The 25,514-nt window shown below is 26.3% G+C and overlaps 3 protein-coding genes and 3 pseudogenes across 16 annotated transcripts in view; 1 reads left to right on the forward strand and 5 right to left on the reverse strand.

Moving 5' to 3' along the window:
- Positions 1-756: 756 nt before the first annotated feature.
- Positions 757-1,919, reverse strand: LOC142332056 (cytochrome b-like; annotated as a pseudogene).
- Positions 1,920-6,519: 4,600 nt separating this feature from the next.
- On the reverse strand, positions 6,520-7,053 carry LOC142317834 (cytochrome c oxidase subunit 3-like; annotated as a pseudogene).
- On the forward strand, positions 6,955-25,070 carry LOC142332071 (acyl-coenzyme A thioesterase 13-like). 3 transcript variants are annotated; one of them, XM_075378263.1, is made up of 4 exons: positions 13,010-13,201; positions 14,187-14,368; positions 17,449-17,598; positions 24,668-25,070. In XM_075378263.1, the coding sequence occupies exons 1-4, from the start codon at positions 13,121-13,123 to the stop codon at positions 24,669-24,671; spliced, it is 417 nt and encodes a 138-aa protein (XP_075234378.1). In that variant the 5' UTR covers positions 13,010-13,120; the 3' UTR covers positions 24,672-25,070. The 3 variants fall into 3 exon arrangements, with proteins under 3 accessions (XP_075234387.1, XP_075234378.1, XP_075234370.1); XM_075378272.1 differs by lacking the exons at positions 13,010-13,201; positions 24,668-25,070 and adding an exon at positions 6,955-7,096 and having other exon boundaries at positions 17,449-17,743; XM_075378255.1 differs by lacking the exon at positions 24,668-25,070 and having other exon boundaries at positions 13,013-13,201; positions 17,449-17,742.
- On the reverse strand, positions 7,862-9,348 carry LOC142318530 (cytochrome c oxidase subunit 2-like; annotated as a pseudogene).
- Positions 9,731-10,426, reverse strand: LOC142318531 (cytochrome c oxidase subunit 1-like; the record flags this gene model as incomplete). Its single annotated transcript, XM_075355093.1, is given in 1 exon segment — positions 9,731-10,426. A coding segment is annotated over 1 exon segment (672 nt), but the record flags the coding sequence as incomplete, so codon positions are not given.
- Gug (arginine-glutamic acid dipeptide repeats grunge) overlaps positions 19,738-25,514 on the reverse strand; it is a 220,262-nt gene continuing 214,485 nt past the window's right edge. For all 12 annotated transcript variants that reach the window (XM_075378212.1, XM_075378223.1, XM_075378096.1 and 9 more), the window contains one exon: positions 19,738-20,315. The gene's annotated coding sequence lies outside the window, so the exon portion shown is untranslated. The remainder of the gene's footprint in view (positions 20,316-25,514) is intronic.

A 25,514-nucleotide genomic window follows, 5' to 3' on the forward strand; every position in this document is an offset into this window, starting at 1 on the left:
TTTTATTTTCTTGTTTTTGGAAATTATTTAATTTATTTTTTTGTACCTATTCTGGGTCTTTCTGTTTCTTTAATCTTTTGGTTAATATTTCCTTTTAGTTTTAATTTTGTTGGATTTTCTTATTGTCTTCTTTTTTTTTGTTGTTCTGGTTTGGGGGTTTATTTTATTATAATTGCTGGTTGGTCGTCTAATTCTGTTTATTCTTTATTGGGTTGTATACGTAGAATTTCTTATGAAGTTGTTTTTTTTTTTTAGTTATTTTTTGTTTTATTTTATATTGTGAGTCTTTTAATTTGAATTATTTTTGTTATTTTCAGTTGGATGATTGATTTTTTTTTCTTTTCCTTTATTTATAATTTTTCTTTCTTGTATTTTGGCTGAAACTAATCGTTCTCCATTTGATTTTTCTGAGGGTGAGTCGGAGTTGGTTTCTGGATTTAATGTTGAATATAGATCATTTAGATTCTCTTTATTTTTTTTATCTGAATATAGAAATATAATGTTTATGAGATTTTTTACTTGTTTAGTTTTTTTGGGGGGTGATTGTATAATTTTTTTTTTTATTAGGGTTATTTTCCTTATTTATTTTTTTGTATGGGTTCATGGTTCTTTTCCTCGTTATCGTTATGATAAATTAATATATATGTGTTGAAGGAGTTATTTACCTGTTACTTTAAATTATATTTTGGTTTTTATTTTTTTTAGGATTTTTTTGTTTTTCATTATTTTAAGGTGATAAAAAAGTTAATAGTATCTTATACTTTCCTATAATTTCAAGTTATATTGCTTTGAGCTTATTAACTTATAATTTATCTCATATCCTTGCAGACATGGGATAGGTAATAAAAAATGAAAAGTAAATTGTGGTTAGGATTTGTCCTGTGATAATATACGGTTCTTCCACTGGTCGTGCTCCGATTCATGTGAGTAAAATAAATGTATTTACTATAGTTCAGAATATTACTTTATTTATTGGGTAGAATGATCTTGTTTGAAATTTTATTTTTATTGAGAATGGTATTGATATAATAATTATAATTGATATTATTAGTGCTACTACTCCTCCTAGTTTTCTAGGGATAGATCGCAGAATTGCATATGCGAATAGAAAGTATCATTCGGGTTGAATGTGTGGAGGTGTTCTTAGTGGATTTGCTGGTGTAAAATTTTCTGGATCTATAGTGAGGAATGGATTTAAATTAATTATTATTGTAAAAATTATTGTTATTACTATTCCTAAAATATCCTTTGTTGTAAAGTAGGGGTGGAATGGAATTTTGTCAATATTGTTTTTTATACCTAGTGGGTTGGATGATCCGGATTCGTGTAGGAATATTAGGTGTAATATTACTATTGTTGATAAGATGAATGGTAAAATGAAGTGGAATGTGAAGAATCGATTTAGTGTAGGATTGTCTACAGCAAACCCCCCCTCATACTCATTGTACTACTATTTCTCCTATGTAAGGAATTGCTGAAATTAAGTTTGTAATTACTGTTGCTCCTCAGAAGGATATTTGACCTCATGGTAATACATATCCTATAAATGCAGTTGCCATTAATGTTAAAAGAATTAACGATCCTGATATTCATGTTTTCTTTAATTTAAATGATCCATAATATATTCCTCGTCCTGTGTGTATAAAAATTAAAATGAAGAATCATGATGCACCATTTGCGTGAATATTTCGAATTATTCATCCGTAATTTACCTCTCGAGTAATATGCACAATTCTTTTAAAAGCTTTATCAATTCTTGGTGAGTAATGTATTGCTAGAAATAATCCTGAAATAATTTGAATTATTAAGCATATTCCTAGAAGTGATCCAAAGTTTCATCATAATGAAATATTTGATGGTCTTGGTAAATCAATTAAGAAGGAATTAATTGGTCTTAATTTACGTATTGATTTAAACATAAGTTTTTTTAAGTGGTCCTTCAAATGTTCTTACAATGTTATTTACTGAGATCATTGTAATAATTAGGATTAATATTATTGTAAGTGTAATATTTATTTTATATATTCTAAAAAATTTTCTTGTTGATTTTTCTTCAGTTAATTCGGTTGTCATTTCTTTTATTTCATTAAATTTAGTAATTATTTCTGTTGTTGGATCTAAATTTCTTATTATAATAGAAATTAATGTAGCTAATATTCAGATTGAAAAAATTTTTGTTCTTGGTTTGAATTTTTCATTTGATGCAATTCTTGATATATATATGAATATAATTATCAGTCCTCCTACTGTTGTTAAGAATATGATGTAAAGATATCATGATGATTTAATTATTTCTGCACATTAGGGCTGTTTGAAAAATTAGTATTGATCCTAGTGATATAGGGTGTTTAAGTATTGGAGATATAATAATATTTGATAAAATTAAATATTTTGTGAAAATTCAGTAAGTATTTTAATATAAAATATTAGTTTTGGATACTAAAGATGATTTTTTCTTTACTGATTTTGTTTAGATAAATTTTTTTTAAATTATGATTTACAAGATCATTGTTTTTTTTTAAACTATCCTAAACTTTACTTATGATAATTATTTATTTTTTTTTGGTTATTTCTTTAGATTAATTATTTTTTTATTTGTTCGTAGGCATTTTCTTTTATGTCTTTTGGGACTTGAATATTTATTACTTTATTCTTTTTTTTTTATTTTTGGGTTTATAGGTTATTTTGATTTTGATTATTATTTTTAGTCATTTATTTGGTGTTTGGGGTTTGTGATGGTGTTTTAGGACTTTCTTTATTGTTTTTTTTAATTCGTAATTCTAGAAGAGATTATTTAGATAGATTGACCTTATGTTAAAATTTTTTTTTTTTGTTTTCTTTAATCCTTTTTTGGGTCTTAAATAATTGATTTGTGTATTTAGTGGGTTTTTTTTTTTTTTATTTATTTTTTTCTATTTCTTATTTTTTTTATAATTGATAGGGTTTCATATATTTTTTGTTGTTTAAGTGTTTGAATTTTTATTGTTGTTTTGCTATCTGTTTATTTACATTATTATTTTGATTTGTTGTCTAAGATTTACATTTTTTGTTTTCATTTTTTATTATTTTTTTAATTTTTGGATTTTATTGTTATTGATTTTTTTTTTTTTTTTTTTTTCTTTGAGTGTAGATCGATTCCTTTGTTTTTGTTGATTTTTGGATGAGGATATCAGCCTGAGCGCTTAAGTGCAGGATTTTTTAAAATTTTTTATACTCTTTTTGGTTCTTTCCCCTTTTTGTTTAGAATTTTTTATTTAAATAGTTTTTATGGTTATTTTAATTATTTATTTTTTGATTTTTTATTGAATAATTATTTGATGTTTATTATTTTATTTTATTTTTTGATTAAGTTTCCTTTATTTGGTTTTCATTTATGATTGCCTAGGGCTCATGTTGAGGCACCTACCTCAGGTTCTATAATTTTAGCTGGTGTAATATTAAAGTTGGGGGGCTATGGATTTATTCGTTGTTTAGGTTATATTTATTATTTTTTATTTAATTATGGTTATTTTTTTGTTAGTATTTGTTTATTTGGCTGTTTTTTTGTAAGAATATTTTGTATAATTCAAAGAGATTTAAAGGTGCTTGTTGCCTATTCTTCTGTTTGTCACATAAGTTTGGTTATTTGTGGATTATTTACTATATCTGGTCTTGGGTTTATTGGCTCATTATCTTTTATAGTTGCTCATGCCTTTGTTTCATCTGGTCTTTTTTTTTTAATTGGTATTATTTATGATCGGTTAGGAAGTCGAAGATTTTTTATTGTTAGGGGGTTACTTAACTATTTACCTTCACTTAGTTTCTTTTGATTTTTGTTTTGTGTTATAAATATATCTTGTCCTCCCAGATTAAATTTATTTTCTGAGATTTGTTTGATTATTTCTATTTTAAGATGAAGATTTTTTTCAGTTATTTTTTTGATGTTTATTTTATTTTTTTCTGCTTGTTATGGAGTGATAATTTTTTCTTTAACTCAGCATGGTTTATATTCTGGTGATTTAATTTTAATTAATTCTTGTTGTGTTCGTGAATTTTATATTCTTCTTCTCCTTCTTCTCCATTGTTTTCCTATTTTTTATATAATGTTTGACTTATTTTTTTTTTTATTTTGCTTATTTATTTTGATTTGTGATGTCAAAGATCTTTTTTAGGATAGGCTATGTTTTTCTGCTACAATCTTTTTTTTTTTTTTTTGGTATTTATTTGTTTGAGTATGATTTTTTTTTTTTGAGTGATTATTTTTTTTAATTCCTTTTCTATAAGTTTGATTTTTTTTTTTGATTGAATTTCTTGTTTTTTTATGTCTTTTGTATTTTTCATTAGAGGTTATGTTTTATTCTATAGTCTAGGTTATATAAGGGGTGATTTGAATTTAGTTTGTTTTTATTATTTGGTTTTTTTATTTATTTTAAGTATGGTTTTTTTATTTTAATACCTGATTTTATTTGTTTATTGTTGGGTTGAGATGGTTTAGGACTGGTGTCTTATTGTTTAGTTATTTATTATCAAAATAGAGTATCTTTGTATTCTGGTCTTATTACTTTATTAATGAATCGTATTGGAGATGTATTTTTAATTTTGTGTTTAGGTTTATTTAGTTTTGTTTGCTTCTTTAAAAGTGCTCAGTTTCCATTTTGTGTTTGGTTGCCTTCAGCTATAGCAGCTCCTACTCCTGTTTCTTCTTTAGTTCATTCTTCTACTTTAGTAACTTCTGGTGTTTATTTAATTATTCGGTTTAATTATTTTATTTTATTTTGTGATACTTATTTTTTAATAATTATTTCTTTGGTCACAATGGTTTTATCTGGGTTTGCTGCTTGCTTAGAAAATGATTTAAAAAAGATTATTGCCTTTTCTACTCTTAGACAATTAGGATTTATGTTTTTTACTCTTTCTTTAGGTTCTTTAACTCTTTGTTTTATTCATTTGTTGATTCATGCCTTATTTAAGTCATTACTTTTTTGTGTTCTGGAATTTTGATTCATTGTTTTTTAGGTAGTCAAGATATTCGATTTATAGGCGGGTTGGTAAAGCAATGTCCTTATGTGAGTTCAGTATTTTTTGTTTCTTTAATTTGTTTATGTGGATTTCCCTTTTTTTCTGGATTTTATTCTAAGGATTTTATTTTAGAGTTTTTTTTATTTGATTATAGATTTTTTTTTTTTTTTTTTTTTTTTTTGTTGGTGTTACTTTTATTTACAGTTTACGTTTAATTCAATATTTTTTTTCTTCCAATTCTTTTTTTTTCCTTATATTAATTTTTGTTACAGTTTTTTTATAAATATTTCTCTTCTTTTTTTATATTTTTCTTGTTTATTTGTTGGTTCTTTTATGTTTTGGTTATTTGAGGATTTTTTTTTATTTTGTCTTTTGATTTTAAGTTGATTCCTTTGTTTTTGTTTGTTTTTTTTGATGTTTTAAGTTTTTTATATTTTTATTTTGGTTTAATTTATTTTTATTTTTTCAGTTCTATGTGGTTTTTAAGATTTTATTCTTCAGGTTTTTTTTTAAACCGGTTTTTTAGTTTTTGTTATTTTAGTTATAGATTAGTTGATGTGGGTTGATTAGAATATTTTGTTTCGGGTGGTTTAGTTGGATTTTTGCAATGGTTAGGTTTTTTTTTTTGATAGGTTTGCTTTAAATATTCTTAAGTTTTATTTTTTTAATTTTTTTTTTTTTTGTTCGGATAGCTTAACTAAAAGCCTAATATTGAAATTGTTATTATGAATTTTTTCTCTGGACATTTATAAAATTTATTTATTTATACATTGAAAGTGTATTGTTTTTTTTAAACTATATAAATAAGAATAAAGTGATTTCACTTGAAAGGTAGTTAGCGGCTCCTTTACTTTTTATTCTTTTAACTGGATATAATCAATTTTTTCATTAACAGTGAATAGCTTCTATTTAGCTTCAGTTAAATTGAGTATGAGGATTATCCTTAAAATTAAGTCGAAATTAATTGTAATTTTACTTCTTTACTCTATTTAAGAGAAATTGATTATTCAATCATTTTTATTTGCAAAGTAAATGTTATATTTAACTATTCTCCTTAATTTCTTCATTCTAGTATTCCTATTTTTCATTCATGGATAAGTCCTATAATTAAGATTAAGATTGTAATTGTTGATGAAATCAGTCATTCTTCTATAATTATTATTTTTGTTGAGAATATTGGTATGATTATTGAGATTTCAATATCGAAGATTAAGAAGATTGTTGCAATTAAAAAGAAGTGAGTAGAAAATGATTTTCGTGTCGATATTTTTGAAAATCCACATTTGAATGGTGAATTTTTTTCTCGTCTTATTTTATTTTTTTTAGAGATTAATATTGTGAATATTATTATTATAATAATGATTGATCTTAGTTAAATTATTGTTATTGTAATTTTGATTATCTTTTTAATTTTTTTTAATCTATTAGTTGGAGGCTAATTATACTTTTTGTACTAAAAAGATTATTATTATTTTACTCATCAGTAAATTGAAAGATATAGGAATAATCAAATTATCAGTATCAGATTGCTGCTTCTAAACCTAGGTGATGTCTGGCTGAAAAATGTATCTTTATGCATCGTACCATTGAGATTATAATGAAGGTTGTTCCCACAATTACATGAATACTGTGAAATCCTGTAGTTAGAAAGAATGATGATCCATAAATTGAGTCTGCTATTGTGAAGGTTGATTGTTGATATTCTCATTTTTGTAGAAATGTAAAGTATAATCCTAGAAGGATGGTTAATATTAATGATTTATTTGATATTGATAGTTTATTTAATAAGATTCTGTGATGTGCTCATGTTACTGTAATTCCTGATGAGATTAAGATAATTGTGTTTAGTAGAGGAACTTCTAATGGATTAAATGGTTTAATGGATTTTGGTGGTCAGTTTATTCCAATTTCAATTGATGGTGCTAGTCTTGAGTGAAAGAATATTCAGAAAAATGATACAAAGAATATTATTTCTGAGATAATGAATATAATTATTCCTATTTTTATTAGTGATTTTACTTTATTTGTATGATTTCCTTGGAATGTTGCTTCTCGTGTGATGTCTCGTCATCATAATATTATTGACATTGTTGATAAGGTTAATCCTAATATTATTAGGTTATATTCTTTTGTTTGGGTTCATTTTACAGTTCCTGCCAATATTATTACATTTATTGATAGCATAATTGGTCACGGTCTTTTTGTTACTATGTGAAATGGATGATTTTTTTTCATAGGGTACTTCTCTAGAATAAAGAGTTACAAGTGTGGCAAATACGTATGCTTGAATTATTGAAATTGCTGTTTCAAATGCTGTTAAGGTTATTTGAATTGGTATAATGAATATTAAGATTTTAATAGATGATGTGTTCCCTAATAGGGTTATTAGTAGGTGACCTGCAATTATATTTGCTGTTAATCGAACTGCTAGTGAGATTGGTTGAATAAGATTTCCTGTGGTTTCGATTAGAATTATTATTGGTGAAATGGTGAGGGTGTTCCTTTTGGTAGCATGTGTTTGAATATTTCATTATTTGTGAAGTTTTTTCATCTGTATGTTGTAATTATGATTCAACTTGGTAATGCAATTGACATTGATACTACTAAATGACTTGTAGATGTGAATACATAAGGAATTAATCCTATTATATTTCTGATTATGATAAATGTAAAGATTGATATTACTATGATTAAAATTTCTTTTTGGCGAGTTATTAATTTAAATTCATTTATTAGTTTTTTTTCTATTATTTTTATTATTATATTTATTCGAGATTTTTTGGTTCAATATCATTTTGGTAAAATTATTGTTGTTATTATTATAATTATTCAGTTTCTTTGTAAAAGTTTAGTTGTTGGGTCAAATGTTGAGAATAGTCGTCTAGTTATCATTTTCAGTTAATATGTATTTTTATTTTTTATTTTTTTATTTGGGTTTAGATTAGTTATAAAGAATAATTTTGTTATGTTTATTATGATTGTGGCTGTTGTTATTATTAATATGATGTTTCATATAATAGGAGATATTTGTGGAATCAAGATGCACATTAAATGTATTTTTTATTTGACAGTTAAATGTTTTTTTTTAAACTAGCTTCTTTCATTAAGAGTATTCGATGTTTACTATATTTTGGTTTAAGAGACCATTACTTTCTTTCAGTCACTTAATATTTATTAGTTTTATGTTTTTATTCATTTAATGAATGATTTTATATTAATTCTTTCTATAGTGATTGGTATGAATCTGTGATTTATTCCACAAATTTCTGAACATTGTCCGAAAAATACTCCTGGTTTTTTAGTTATTAGGCTAATTTGATTAAGTCGCCCTGGGATTGCGTCTATTTTTACTCCTATTGATGGAATTGTTCAAGAGTGGATTACGTCAGATGATGATACGATTATTCGGATTTGTGTTGAGAATGGGATAATTATTCGGTTATCTACTTCAATTAGTTGAAATGATGATAAGTCATTCTGTGGTTTTATATATGACTCAAATTCTATTTTCTTGGAGTCTGAATATTCATAAGATCAGTATCATTGATGTCCAATTGTTTTAATAGTAATTGATGGTTTGATTACTTCTTCTATTAGGTATAAGGTTTTAATTGATGGGATAGCGATAAAAATTAAAATGATTGCTGGTATTGTAGTTCAGATTGTTTCTATTATTTGATTTCCTGTTAATATATTATTTGATAATTTATTTTTTGTTATTGTTGCTATTATAATTGTTACTGTTACTGTAATGGATAATAGAATTATTATAGTGTGATCATGGAAATTTAATAGTTGTTCTATGATTGGTCTGGCTCTATTTATTATGTTAAATTTTATTCATGATGATATTTCTAAGGAAATTACTTTTTAATTTATTAATGAATTTTAAGTTCATGGCAATTTTCTGCCACTCTTAGAATGGCTTAGATACTAGTGGTAATTCATTAAATGAGTGTTCAGGGGGTGGTGTAATTGAAAATCATTCAATTGAGGATGATTTATCGTTTTTAAAGATTGTAATTCGTTTAAATGCTATGGCTTCTCATATAATGAATGTGAATATTATAATTCTGATTATTGAAATTAATGATCCTATGGATGAAATTATGTTTCATGTCATGTAGTTATCTGGGTAATCTGAATATCGTCGTGGTATTCCCGCTAGACCTAAAAAGTGTTGTGGGAAGAATATTACGTTTACTCCTAAATATATGGTTGAAAATTGAATTTTTAATCATTTTTTATTTATTCTTATACCTGTTATTAGTGGGAATCAGTGAATGATTCTTGCTATAATGGCGATTACTGCTCCTATTGATAGTACATAATGAAAGTGGGCTACAACATAGTATGTATCGTGTAAAATTACGTCAATTGAAGAGATGGCTAGAATCACTCCTGTTAATCCTCCAATAGTGAATAGAAATACAAATCCTATAGATCAAATTATTTGGGGTGATTTTTTTTTTGTTATTCCTTGTATTGTGGCCATTCATCTGAAGATTTTAATTCCTGTTGGTACTGCAATAATTATAGTTGCAGAGGTGAAGTATGCTCGTGTGTCAATATCTATACCTACAGTAAATATGTGGTGTGCTCATACAATAAATCCTAAAATACCAATTGCTAGTATTGCATAAATTATTCCTAGATGACCGAATGTTATTATTTTTCCTATTTCGTTAGTAATAATGTGGGAGATTAATCCGAATCCTGGTAGGATTAAAATATATACTTCTGGATGTCCAAAGAATCAGAATAAGTGTTGATATAAGATTGGGTCTCCCCCTCCTGTGGGGTCGAAAAATGAGGTATTAAAGTTTCGGTCTGTTAATAGTATCGTGATTGCTCCAGCTAATACTGGTAATGATACTAGTAGTAGAACTGCTGTAATTAGGACTGATCAACAGAAAAGGGGTATTTTTTCTATAGTTATTCCTTTTGGTCGTATATTTATTGTTGTTGAAATAAAATTAATTGCTCCTATGATTGATCTTAGTCCTGCGATGTGAAGAGAAAAGATAGTTAAGTCTACTGAAGGTCCTGAATGTGCAATTTGGGCTGAGAGAGGAGGGTAAACAGTTCATCCTGTTCCTGATCCTGACCCTACAATTGATCTTGCAATTAAAAGTGTGATTGATGGTGGTAATAATCAAAATCTTATGTTATTTATTCGTGGGAATGCCATGTCTGGTGCACCAATTATTATAGGTACTAGTCAGTTTCCAAATCCTCCAATTATGATTGGTATTACCATAAAGAAAATTATAATGAATGCGTGTGATGTTACGATGGTGTTATAAATTTGGTCATTTTTAATTATTGATCCTGGTTGTATTAATTCTAATCGGATAATTATTCTTCTTATTGTTCCAAGTAATCTAGCTCAGAGCCCAAAAATAAAATAAAGAGTTCCGATATCTTTGTGATTTGTTGAAAATATTCATTTATTCATTGATTTAGGTGATGGATTGTAAATTTATTTAAGGTTTTAAACCTCTCATTATTTGTCTTGTATTCAATTATGATTCTATATTGCAAATATAGAGGTGCATTTACTTGCTAAGGCTTATTTATAATAATAATTTTAACTTTGAAGGTTAATAGTTTTTTTAACTTAAATCCTTCTTTTTAGTTTAATTTAAAAATTATTATTATTGGAATTCCTATTAAATTTAAGATAATTGGGATAATTGATTCTTTTTTTATTTTTGATTTATTTGATTTGGTTATTGTAGGGATTATTATGTTCAAGTATATGCATGTTGACGTAATTGATGAAATAGTATAATTAATGGAATTGTTGGTGCTATACAAATTGTTGATTTTATAATTATTCATTTTATTAAAAATCCTGTAGTTGGAGGTATTCCTCTTATTGATAATGATGAAATTATTAGAGATGTTTTTGTTAAATTTGTTTGAGTATTAATTTGGTTTAAAAAATTGATATTATTTTTTTTGAACGTGTTTATTATGGTTAAGTTGATTATGGTATATAAAATTAATAGAAGAGTAAATTGTTGTTTTGAAATTATTAATGAAAAGATTATTACTGGTGAATTTGAAATTGATGAGTATGCTATTAATTTTTTTAGTGATGTTTGTTTTATTCCTGAGATTGGTGCCATGATTATTGATATAATTATTGATGTTATTATTAGTTTAATTCTGGTTATTTGGGTTGCAATAATTGTAGGAATGATTTTTTGTATAGTTATCATTATTATGCATATCTCTCATCTTATTATTTGTATGATTCTTGGTACTCATAGGTGGAATGGGATTATACCTATTTTTATTAAAATTCTCATTATTATTAAAATTCTTTCATTAATGGGGCAGTTAATGATAGCGTTAATAATTATTGAGGTTATTATAATTGATGATGATATTCTTTGAATAATTAAATATTTTATAGATTGTTCATTTATTTTATTTATTTTTTTTAAAAGGGGTAGAAAAGAAATTAAATTAATTTCTATAGATATTCATGAGAATATTATTCTGTTGGAGGATATTGTTATAATAATTCTTACAGTTATTGTTGAGATAAATATTGTTTTTGATAAATTTATTTTAATTAAAAAGAGAATTTATTCATCGATGGGGTATGAACCCATAAGCTTAATTTAGCTTATCTTTTTGTAAAAGGATGTGTGATGCATTAAGAATTTTGATTTCTTTAGTTTCAGTTTAATTCTGGATTTTACAATTTAGCATGAGTGAAGTTTCACTTAATTTACTTCATCAAAGTAATCCTTTAATCAGGCATCTTGCTTGAGTATAAAACGGAGAACGAAGCTCATATGCCTCGGTCTACACGATCGGAACGCAAATAAAAATTCTGTCCATAAATAAAACAAATAATAACTGCCATTAAATAAACAATGACCCATTCGATAAATAAAAGACACATCAGCAAGGGACATTCGTTCAGCTTCTACGATTAGTAGGGAGATACACTCTCCCGATATCATTTCTAATGATTTTGGTAGTTTGTACTATACACCGAATCAATAGGACCATCGTCAATTCCTGTCTGAAACTTAAAATTCTGATCCAGAATTTTTTAAAAATCAGGATCATCTGAACATTTGGAAGGGTACTTGTTTGTCATCGCACCGCCTCTTTTTTATGCACTTTCTTCAGATTTCATGAAAAAATAAATAATAACGATTATTTGGTATAAAAAGTACATTTTTTTAAAATGAAAATTACAATTAGATTTTGTTGACTCCGTGTACTGACGATTCGTACGTATATCAACATAACCTTCGCTTGCTAACTTCCTCTAATTAGCGTTAATTAGACGAGCCTAGGTTATGATGACGTATGTACGATTCGTCAGTAAATGGAGTCAGCAAAACATAATCTAAACAAACAACCTACGCTCGCTAACAGACATATATTTTATTTAATTCATTGTAATAATACGTTGTTTATTGACAAAGAAATTGCATAAAAAAAAGTGGCAGTGTGATAACAAACAAATACCTTTGGAAGCTTCACATTCTTCTCAATCAGCAATTTCGGCAAGTCGTGATAACGTTAAGGATAAAAAGTGTTGATTGCATCTCTGAAAGTACTCTACTGCTTAAGAATAGTTGTAATTATGCATCACTATAAGTGTATGGATAGAAAGTAATATTTTTAGTATTATATCAAAGGTTTTATATAATATACCTGCTACCAGTATATAATCTATTATACGGACAGTATTTTAGTTTGTACTGAGATTTATGGTTAAAATTTGAAGTTAGTTATTGCATAATAACGTATATTTAAAATAAATGTTTTAATCTGCTCATGTGCGAGTATGTTTATGTATCGTTTACGTTGGTGCAGTGCAATGTTAAAAAATCCGTCAACAAATTTCGAATCACATTTTTCTTCTAAAGAGATCATCCTCAATTTCAAATCGATCATTAAGAGTAGTTATAGATCCTTCAGCATTTATAAATTCTTTAACATATAATTAATCGAATTCTATTTGTTCAGCTCACACCAGTTCTGTGTGATTGAGTTAAGTTTGAGGATGTCTCAAATCGGAATGACGATGTGAATTTAAAATTTCGTCAATTCACGGGTACGCATCCTCAGACATTTGTGTTTAACAATGAATTCTTCGAAAGCTGCAAGTGAAATATGGAAAACCCTAGTAATGGGAAGTAAAAGATTTGATAGAGTTTTAGGAAAGGTAAGAGAAAATCATGGTTCTTGTTCATATTCAAAATTAAGTACTGAAGGTTTATTTACAGGAAGTCTTTGTTTTATAAAAAATAATGTTGAAATGAAGCTGAAATAGTGTTCTATTAGATTAACCCACCGGGTTGGTCTACTGGTGAACGCGTCTTCCCAAATCCGCTGATTTGGAAGTCAAGAGTTCCAGCGTTCAAGTCCTAGTGAAGTCAGTTATTTTTGCACGGATTTGAATACTAGATCGTGGATACCAGTGTTCTTTGGTGGTTGGGTTTCAATTAATTACACATCTCAGGAATGGTCGAACTGATACTCATACTTATCATCCTCTGAAGTATTATCTGAATGGTAATTACCGGAGGCTAAACAGGAAAAAGAAATAAGTGTTCTATTAGATTAAAATTTATAATATAATTTTTAAGTGTGATTTTAGTTTTATAGCTGGGACTATGTAGATTAAGCATTTGTATGATTACTACCCATTTTAAAAATAAAAGGACTAGAAAGTATGTAACTTTTAATATTAGTTAATCATTATGTGCCTGTAATTTTCTTATAAAAAATAAAGTTAAATTAGCAAATATTAATATGAAAAATACAATGTGGTATTTTCAGTTATTCATTCATACAGTTTCACTAGAGAGCATACTCTTTTGAAAGTGGTGCAGTTTTAGAGTAAATTGTTAAGACATTTAGTCTATGTAAAGTTGTGGATTTTAATTTTGCATTGTTTAAACAATGATGTTTGAAACTCATACATGTAACAGATTAAAATGGAGAAAAGATGTTATTATTTTCAAATATTCATGGAGTCTGACAGAAATTGTTGCTGTATATTGTAAGCTATTTAAGAGGTACTTAGTTTTATACATTACTTAAACTTTGAAGTGTCAGTAATACAAGTATTTATTGGATTCCCAGGTTACTTTGATAAGTCTGTTAAGTGCATATTTTTATTACTCATTTGTAATTTTCATTTACAGGTAAAAATAATATCAGCTCGTGATGGAAAGTGCACTGCTGAGATGACAGTTGAAGAAGAGCATACAAATAGAAATGGAACATTGCATGGAGGTTACACAGCAATAATAGTTGACGTAATAACATCACTGGCACTTTATACTAGCAAACCAGTTGTAGGTGTATCAGTTAACATGCATATCTCGTAAGTCAGTTTTAGTAATAAATTGTATATGCATTATCTGTATTATTATCTTATGTTTTAAGTATATTATTTTATCCCTTTTTCTATTAAAAGGGTGCATTTTCATATGAACAGCTTTTGTTTGCCATTTTCTTTTTTTTGTATTAAATTTTGTCTCCTTTCCATGCTACAGGTGATTTCTCCACACTCAATCCCTATATAGTTTCACATGGTGTAATTTATAATTCAAAAATGTTGTAGATTTAAGTATCCTCATACGAGGTCCTGTTCCATATAAACAGTTTGTACCTTTTTTGATAAATGTCCTATGCTTTATCCGACAAATAAAGTTGAGAGCAGGTACTTCGTAAAATTCTTGTTTTTGTAATATACAGTAGATGCGTTTTTGCTGGTTTATCCTGGAGCCTTGCCTTTCTTCTACTGAAATCAGCAGGTTTTAGAAGTTCAGAAGATTTTTCAACTTACAAATTTGACTATAAAAAATTGTTTCCAGTCTTTTTTACCTAGTATCAGTCTGAAAAGAAATTGTTCACAAAACTAATAATTCTTTCATTGTTACTACTTGTGGTAGATTCATTTCAAATAGTTAAGTAAATTTATATGAAAATTGGAAATTTTTTCTAACTAATAATTTTTCAATAGCACAATCATTTCGATTATTTTAATCAGTTTTATCAAGAATAATTTTGACTGGTTTAAACAGTACTGTCTTTTCTATACTTTCTTTTTCCTGTTTAGCCTCTGGTAACTACCGTTCAGATAATACTTCAGAGGATATGTATGAGTGCAAATGAAGTGTAGTCTTGCACATTCTCAGTTCGACCATTCCTGAGATGTGTGGTTAATTGAAACCCAACCACTAAAGAACACCGGTATCCACAATCTAGTATTCAAATCAGTGTAAAAATAATTGGCTTTACTAGGACTTGAACGCTGGAACTCTTGACTTCCAAATCAGCTGATTTGGGAAGATGTATTCACCACTAGACCAAACCGGTGGATTTTTCAAATACTTATGCTAATGCATACTCACCTTGGATTATTTCATCTTTTTGCAGTAGAAATTTCATTGATGTTACTCTGTATATATGTACTCATGAAAGCATGTGTTCTCAAACCGTCCGAAAAATAATCACATCATAATTGAGATTTTTTCTCCTGCTTCTCATTGTAAATAAGAATTATTTGTAATATTTGTTGCAAAGATACCATCACTCTTTAGCTTTAAAGCAGTTCTTGATTATTGGGGCTAATTTACATGTTATGAAAACACTGTTGAAATTTATTTTTTTAAAAGCTTTTATTTATCTCGCTTTAGAAATAATCAAATCTTGCAACTGCTATATCTTTTGATCTTTCATACGAAAATGATTGAAATTTGGTACACGTATGTATGTAACTTCGATGTGTAAAAATATATATTTTTACTTTTTAAAAGCTTTTATATTTAGTCTTAAAAAAAATACAAAAAATATATTTGATTACATATAAAAAATTATTTTTTAAAAAGCTTTTATTTAATTATTACTAACATATAAAAAAAGGAAACAGATTAGAAAAACCCTCTAAAAAGTAAAAAATAAGAATTAAATCAAATTGAGAATTTTAAACAAAAAAATATAATATATTAACAAATATAAAAATGCACTGAAAAGTAAAAAATAAATTATATAAATATCTAATAGATAAATGTAATAATTTATTACATTCTAAAATTAAAAGTAATGAAAATATTTAGTTAAATAAAAGCATGGTGCAGTTTTTATAACAATCTTTTCGAATAAGTATTTATAGACATTTGCTGTATTTTAAAATATATTTTTTGTTTAGTATATATATATACTTTATTTATCTGTAATAAAACAACTCAAGTTTTTAATTCTTTGATAGTTCAAATTTGCACCGAGATGACCTTTAAGGGTTAATAAGATTAAAAATAAAAATTAAATTTAGAAATCTTGCACAAAGTTATTACATTTTGACGGTAATCTGAAAAATTATTAATTATTATCATTATTATAATTGTAATCGTAATTATGAATTCATTAAATAAAAATTCATAAGTAATTAAAATGAAACTTTTAGCGGAAAGAGTGTGTTCAATTTGGCTTAGATTACAACCAGAATTTGAAGATTAACTTCAACTATGTGAGAACACGTACAAAGAAAGCGAGTGGGTGCATTTTCCCTTACTTAACTATATATTTTCATTACTTTTAATTTTAAAATTTAATAATTATTATACATTTATTTATTGGTTATTTATTAGATATTTATATAATTTACTTTTTACTTTTCAGTGCATTTTTATATATATTATATTTTTTTGTTCAAAATTCTCAATTTTATTTAATTCTTATTTTTTACTTTTTATAGGGTTTTTCTAATTTGTTTCATTTTTTTATTAATGTTACTATTAATATTAGTTAAATAAAAGCTTTTTCAAAAAATAATTTTTTATATGTAATCAAATATATTTTTGTAATTTTTTTTGTATTTTTTTAATAGTATTTTCATGATGAAATTTTATGAATAATTCAGAGTTTCTATTATTATGAAGCATATTTGTCTGTCACTTACAGCTTTATAATTTATAGAAGAAAAATTGAGTGAATTTAGTTTGTAAATGAAGTTAACCTTATTTCAAAATTTTGAAATGATATTTGAACTTTTGTGGTCAATAAATATGGTGATAAATATTAAAAATCACACCGTATCATAAAACTTGTAGATTTAAATTAGCTATCTTTAATTTCTTTGTAAACAGTGAAATTGAAAATAATCAGTTAGATATAGATATTACACTGTTTGTTATTAGAGAAAAACTATTTTGATGGGTAATGTATTAAGACATAAAATTTTATAATAAAGAATTGTGTAAGGAGTGAGAACTAGAGGAAAACAAGGATTGTAATGTATTAGGTAGCTAGATTAAGCAAAAAATTTAGAAATATGATCACATTCAGTACAAATTAGAAAAAATTAAGTATAGCACCAAATCGGCCTAATAATGATCAGAAACGTTGTATAAAATTTGTTGCATTAAAGTTATTCTAATTAAAGTTTTTTTTTTTTTTCAGTTATTTGAAAGCAGCATCCCTAGGTGACCAAATTTTAATTGAAGCAAAAACTAATAAATTGGGAAGGACATTAGCTTTCTTAGATGTTGTAATAAAGAAAAAAGAAGGTGGAGATTTAATTGCAACTGGTTCACATACAACGTTTGTAAGGTGCTGAGTGTTTTAGGTCAAAGAATAAAATGCCTTTACTTCAGTTTATTAATTAGTTATATGTTAGAATGTATATTTCTATTTTTGGCAGTTTTAAAAGGATTGAGTTAAATACCTATACCTGTAGTTAAATTATAATTTACTTATTTTTTGTTATCAGTATTTTTTTGTTGTTTCATTAAATGTAAACAGTTCTATTTTTAAAAAAATTGTATTTCTAGAACCTTTTTTCAAAAAATTATTCTTTTAAATGAAGTTATTGTTTCTATAAAGTACTTATTTAATTTGAATGGATTTTGCAAATTCTTGATTTTTTATGAAATTTCAGAATGATCAAGAATGTTTTCCATTGTAGTTTGTCTACAGTCAGATAGATCTCTTCACAAAGTTAAGGACAAGTGTTCAGCAACAAAGTAGACTTCTAGTAACATATGAAATGTTGTCTAAAACTCCTAATCTTTCAGTACTTTGCTTTACTGAAGTGCAATAAATAGTATGAAAATAATAACTGTAATAAGCTATTGAAATCCACATAACATACTGAAATTTTGTTTATGAAATAATAATTGGGAGTATTGACTTTTTTCTTCGTTTTTAATATTGACTAAGAGTAATGATTTTATTTTTAGTATTAACGTTTCATTCATTACACTTTTATTTTTTTGTAAATACTTTATGCAGCCTACATCAATGCAGTTTAAAATTATTAATCACTGAAAGATTAACAAATTATTAAAAGTGATTATTATGCTGATTTTCTGATTCAAATTAGAGATTATATCAGTTAAAAATCATAGTCTTGGTATTTATTTAAATTTTGCAATTATTTATTAATTTAATCGGTAGACAATCTTACTGTAGCAATTTTTCCAATGTAATTTCTTTTATTAATTCAAATCTAGATAGGTGATTATTATTATCATCTTCTTATTCCTCCTCTTCATCACGTTTTTTTGTTACTTCTGCACAATTTATCAGACCCACTATCCACATATTACAAATGATAAAATTATGTTTTCTAATACTACCTGGAGGGTTAGATAATGTTCTTCAAGTCTTTTGTAGGTGAAAATAATTTTATAGCTAATCATCCACTACTTGTTTTACTTTCTGTAAGCTGTTTCACCTGGTCATCCAGTACAATTTTTACCAGCTTCCTTTACAATCTCAGCACCTTATTCATTTCCTGAAGCTTTCTCAGTTCTTTGTTGCCTTTCCACTTTCTACAGAAATATTTTTTTTCTGTATGTATTCAGCACATTTCTTTTCACATTTGCTTATATTTTTATGCCCCCATTCTGCATTTAAATTTCTGAAAATATTCTTCCTATTTTTGTTTTAGCTTCTTTTTGATCAGTAACAATTCTCTGTTATCCTTTACAACTGAACTGTTTACCATTTGGTTCTCTGTAATCTTACGACTACATATAAACTTTTTTTTTTTTACTTTTACCTAAATAATTATTAAGATCCATGGTGAATATTTTCAGCATTTCCTTTTACCTTCTCTAACCATTTTCTCATGCCACCTTGGTGATTCCTTACTTTTCACAAACGTTTACTGCTAAACATAACATTGATTTTTTAATCTCATTCTGCTCTCTCTGTACCTTCCTTGTTTCACTCTTTGGAATAAGGTTTTTGTTTTAGGAAACTTTGCTGAACACCCTACACCTAATGTATGATTTACTGCTCGGTGGTTACTTTTTGTACATTTGATTATAATGTAAATGGTTTTGCAGTAACCTTTCTTCATGTCTTTGTTTCTTTTAAATAGATGCTTCTAATGTTTAAATTGAACATATAAAATAGCTTCTTCAAAAGAAAAGGCAGCTGCCTAACCATGTATTTTTACATAATACCTATCACAATCACTATTTTACAAATGAGAAAAATAGGAATTATTTCATAAAATGGAATTGATGTACTTATTGGTAGTTATAGTGAAAACACTCCATCATTATCAACACAACATTTAGCATAAAAAATAACACATTTATACCAATAAATAAACAATTCTGAATCTCAGAATTAATTATTTTACTACGTTGTTTATCAAACTCCTGCTGTTGTGAAAGCTTTAGCTGAAAAAAAAATTATATAGCTCAAAATAATGAAATGCATTTCATTTTTTTTATATGTTAAAAAATTTTATTCGTAAGCCTTCTAAAAATAAATATAAAGACTAAAGATAATCTAAAAATGTCTAAACTTGATCACTTTTTAAATGTCTTGGCTGACACAAAATATTAAATTCCAATACCAGTGTTTGAATCTGTTTCTTGAATATAATTGGAACCAGTTTCAAACATATTTCAAACATATCTTTGAAAATACTACCATCTAAATCTATAATTCAAAAATATAATTTTATATTTAAACAAAAAATAAAATCAAAAGATGAACTCAATTAACCTTATTACTTTGTCTCATCTCAAAAGTCAATTCTTCTGTACTGAGCTGGCAACATACTGATATCCAATATCTTCAGCCTTTTTGTGATTGATAATTTTTAACTGCAATTAGAACTTGCAACTAGCACAAACAAATGATAAAAATTACAGTTAGAACTTTGTCTTGTATTAATTCTGTTATTTACACCAATAGGCATTCTAAATTAAGTAGAATGATAAATCACTGTTTTGCGACTCCAGAAAACGTATAATCTCATATTTATTGAGTTGTCCATTGGAACCTTGTCAAAGTAAGGCAGTGAACTGTAATCAAACAGAATTGGATAATGGAATATATCTTACATTATTAACACATATTTAATTTTAAATGAAATGTAAAATAGCAGATTCTTACCTAGCTTTATATCCTAGAATGTACTAAACTACTAAATAATATATTAATAAGCTTTTTTGTGAAGAGTTCAAAAATTTTTTCCATTGTGACTCACATGTTTGAAAGTAACCTGTAGCTTTTATTTGAAAAAAAAAAAAACATTATTTATAATTTTCTTAATTAGTTTATTCTCAAGTGTGTCAGCTTTGGTGGGTCACTATTCTCCTTGCTACGTTTCCTCAATAACTTTTGACAGAATCATGCTAAAATAAATGACAGATTCTGAAATAAAACTTAGATGTGTTGACAAATAACAAATGTATTTTGGGTGACATAAACTTGACATATTGAGAAATAATCAAAAGTTTGGTTACGATTGCACACAGTTTTTGGCAAAAATAGGCAACAATTCTCCCCAATTACGGTAAAAAAAGAGTTATGTTCTGGGGTGAATTCTAACAATCGGTGAAAAAAAATTATATACAATGGATTTTATTGATATAATAAAGTTGGATTAGTAAGTAAAGAATTCAATTTTGTCTTATCGAAAGAAATAATGACAACAGCTAGCAAAAAAAAATTACAAAATAAATTTAACATTGGAGAAACTGCATATTTTGTTTTAATGAAATAATGTAAGAATAAGCATCATATTAAACTTACACGTTTATACAGATATGGTAAGAAGAGTAATTTTTATCACACACTTACTGAGGAAGATAAATTCAACTGAACCAAGAATGAATTTGAATATGTGATTTTCACATACATTTGAATGTAACGTCAAATGCTTAGATAGGATTACATTTACAATCCTACTGATTAATCTGCAGAGCCACATAGAAGTGTCTGTAAAATTGTGACATGTGATGACCTGAATTTCTGAGCATTCCTGCACAAGGAAGATAAACTAATAAGTCCTTTTAATTTTTGTTTTCTGAAGCCTCTGTATGAGTGAGAATTTGTCAGTCAGCTGAATATCTATAAATTTTAAAAAGAAAGGATAAATCCAGAAAGGGTTTCATTTTTTGTCTAAAGAATAAATTACGTTTTATAAGAGACAGCAACAAGCAACAAGGTTCCCCTGAATGAAATATATTTCGAAAATATTGATAAATACAATTTATCAACAGAACAGACCAAGTTTAATCCATATAATGTTAAAGCTTCATGTTATAATGTTTTCAATTGTTTTTTGACCATCTTCAAGTCTTTCATCTCTTGTATTTCATTCTGGTGCCAACTGATTATATTACTGGCCATTTTCCTATTTTTAGAAAACAGAAACTTTATATGTGGTCACAAAGTATTTAAAACAGAAATGTTCAGTTTAGTCGGTATAAAACCTTTTAATGATTTAAATGCGAGATGAGGTGGCTGAAATTATAAGTAAAAAATGTCAAATCCTTGCCAAGGAGAACCCCAATAGAAGCTAATTTATAAAAGAACAATGCATGTGTGGAATACCAAGTTTGAAGTTATTTTGATCTATAAAGTGGTTAATAAAAGTTGACTATGTTGACATGAAGTGCTGTTATATATTCATTGCGTCTTTCTTTGAAACCGTGTCTAATTTAATAAATAACAGGTTATGACATTAGTTTTATTCCCTTTTTTAAGATTCTGGAAAATAATGTAATCTATAGAAGGTTGATGGGAATGAGATGTAGGAAAATGGATTGTTTTGGAAAATCTCAAAAACTACTTTAAAACACATAAGTTCTTAAAATTAAAAAAAGAAATTTAATTGGTTTTTGTTTTTCTCTGTTACAATGAAAAATAAAAAGAGGATTCTACTTTTTTTAATTTTTTACCCCCCCCCCCCCCCCCAATGAAGGTGTTTTCTTCTGATAGTTTTCATAATTAACATAATCAAGGACCAAGAAAATAAATACTTGAAAAAAGTTATAAAGAAATTATTCTTACAGTTTTTATTTTCTTTCTTTACTGAACCTTCAAGATTGACAAAATTATAAATTATGCAATATATAAATCACTTAAAAACATTTTTTTTGGTAATAAGACAGTTATTACAACTTTTTAAAAAAGAAATCTATAAATCTTTCTTGTTAGTTTTAAAGTAATGAATAAGTTAGTAAATTTTTAATTTTATATTTCATAGACGTAAAACAATAGAATGCTTATTATACAACAACAGAAATTAACAATTGGATAATTATGTTTATGGATAATTTATGAAACATTTCACTAGAAATAAAGATCCAAAGTAGTCTATTTATTATGACTATAATTTCTGTTAAGTTTTACAATAATTAAAAAAAAAATTATATGCATTTGTTAATTTAATTACTTTATAATTTTTTTTGCATCTGGTTCTGTCCTAAATTACTTTAGCTCAGTGCTGGGCATTTTTTATGGTATTATTTTGGTGAGCCATATAGCTTTTACTGCCAGCCATGCTTATTTCAACAGTAGTAGAAATTTGCTCACATCTGCCAGAGGCATACAGATAGAAAACAAAATTTTTCATAGCTTACCTTAAGAATTAAAATTATGTATAACTTGTACAACTACCTCTTGTTAGTTATATCTGTCAGTAAACTGCTACGATAAATTTAATTAAAAAATTTTTGTGTTTCAACAACCCATTATTTCAATTTATGCACATTCCCTTGATTCAACTTTTACTCTGATATAGAATTATATATGAATGTCATTAACTATTTTAATGTAAGTACACAGAATGAGTTTACCAATATGACATTATCGATTGATAACGTGAAACATTTGCCATTTTAACAATTAAAACATTTATTGGATGGAAATCTCTTTCAATGAAAATGCAGATTCTGAATGTTTACTATTTATAGATTCACTTCAAAAAAAAAAAATTACAATAGCTTATCAAAAGCTTATTTTTTTATTTACACAGGATGATGTTAAAGTATGGAAACATTTTCTCTTAAATTTGAGAGATATTAAGGAGGTAGAAACAAGTGAGTGTCATAGTTAAAAAAATTATTATTTTGTTGTTTGAAATTTTTGTCCAATCTTGAATCTGTCACATTAAATCAAACTTTTTTTTAAATAGAAAGGTGAACATGTGAGATAAAGTATTTTAATGTAAAATTTTATAAGAAAGATGATTGTGAAAACTGTTTCTTGATTAAATGACTTCATTTTCAAGTTATAAACAATCAAAATTGAAAAAACAAAATAATTGTGGTAGTCATAAAACAAGATGAAACTGCCTCATAGCAACTTTTTTATTTCATATTACCTTAAGAATTACATCCAATAACAAAGTTTAAACAGTTAATGTGTTGGGATTAATTGTCTAAACATAAATAATAACAGCTTCATATTAATAATAATGCACAATAACTAATAATTTGCAACATTACTACTACAAATTAAATGGCTAGGTCAATTGATATTATTTACCTTAATTATCAATATTTAATTAAAACATTCAATTGAATATTACTGATCGCAAATTACTTAATACAATAAATATTTTTAAAAAATTGAAATTTAAAAAATATATTAAACTTTATATAGTAAATCAGCTGTTACTTTAAATACAATTTGACTTCAAAGTCAAAATCATTGGACTGTAAAGAAGTCAATACAATTTGATTTCTTATGTCAACATGCAAGTTCAGAATTTGAATGTCTCTAAATGAATTATATATTGCATAAATTATATATTAGTGATTCAAATCTTTGTTAATTAGTGCAAATTTTATTAAAATTATCTTCGGTTGTTTATTTAGTTTTATCAAATAATAAGTTTCAAAACAGAGAACCAGTAAGATAATCAACTTTGACCAAGATAGTGCAACAACTTTGACAAACTAGTACTATAAGAAGTTGTTCTCTCACTGAGAGAACAAAAACTGCCGATAACGATGCAAAATCATTAGCTGTTTTGCAGACTGTTGAGTACTCTCATTCAATGATTCGGTTAACTGTTAACCAACACGACATTAGTTATTTTTCAGTGAACAAAATTCTTAAAAACCATAATTTTCTCCCTTATAAACTACACTTTATGCAGTAACTTTCAGAAGAAAATTTTGATAATTGTGTTGAGTTTTGTGATAATATAGTACAAAAATAGACTTAGATGCAAATTTTCTAATCAATAATATTTACAGATGAAGCTAAGTTCATGTTAAATGGCCATTGAATAGGCATAACTGTTGATATTGGAGCAATGATAATTGCATATGGATGTTAAGGTCATACACAGAACCCTAGAAAGTAAGCATTTGGATAGAAATCATTGGTAATCATAATGTATGGTCTTTTGTTTTAGATGAAAATCTTACAGTTGATCCTTATTGCAACTTGTTAACCAATAGGGTTTTACCAATATCCAGGAAAAATTTGGACAACAATTAGATAACTTATAGTCTCAGCAAGATGGAGTGCCACCTCACTATTATCTAAGGGCACTGCAAATTGAAAATGAAACATTTCCGGATCATTGAAAAAGAGGAGCCCTAGAATAGATTTAATTTTATTACTGTCACAATTTTTCTGTTTTTGCAACTATAACTGATTGTAACTCGAAAACAAAAGCATTTATCAAGAAACAGTTTTGCCATGTTTTTCTCATAAAATTTTACTTTAAAAATCATGTATCATATATCTACCTACTCCTACTATCATATCATATTCCTATTTAAAAAAAAAATTTAATTCAATATGGCGGATCCAAGTTTGTGGACAAAAATTTCAAACACACTATAAAGCAGTATTATATAGATCTGCACTTGTTTCTACCTCTAGTATCACTCAATTTTGAAATACGAAACCATTATCATACTTTAATATCACTAGGTATGCTCAGAATACATTTAAAAATCTTTTAGCTATCCCCAAAGGATTTTTTCCTCACTTACCCATGATGGGGAAAAAAGGTGCCACCAATTTTTAAGAAATATTGAGAAAAAAAATTAAAAATGCAAAATTCTATGAATAACAACTCAGCTTTTTTCTATACACAATTGTCATAGAACTAGAAGTCAGCTTAAAAATAACTTTTATAATGTGTGTTAAAGATGCTGTTTTACTTTTAACCATCTCTAAAAATATTGTTAATATTAGTCAAAGAAGAATACATTTTTACTATAATTTAAACATTTTGTTTTTGGAGAACT

Source organism: Lycorma delicatula, chromosome 1 (assembly GCF_047948215.1).
Source record: "Lycorma delicatula isolate Av1 chromosome 1, ASM4794821v1, whole genome shotgun sequence".
NCBI lineage: Eukaryota > Metazoa > Arthropoda > Insecta > Hemiptera > Fulgoridae > Lycorma > Lycorma delicatula.

Bases quoted from the DNA above. Each gene is read 5' to 3' on its own strand.
- LOC142332071 (XM_075378255.1), top strand. From the start codon at position 13,121: ATGAATTCTTCGAAAGCTGCAAGTGAAATATGGAAAACCCTAGTAATG. The intron at 13,202-14,186 runs GTAAGAGAAAAT...TTTCATTTACAG, and splicing joins TTGATAGAGTTTTAGGAAAG to GTAAAAATAATATCAGCTCG. The intron at 14,369-17,448 runs GTAAGTCAGTTT...TTTTTTTTTCAG, and splicing joins TCAGTTAACATGCATATCTC to TTATTTGAAAGCAGCATCCC.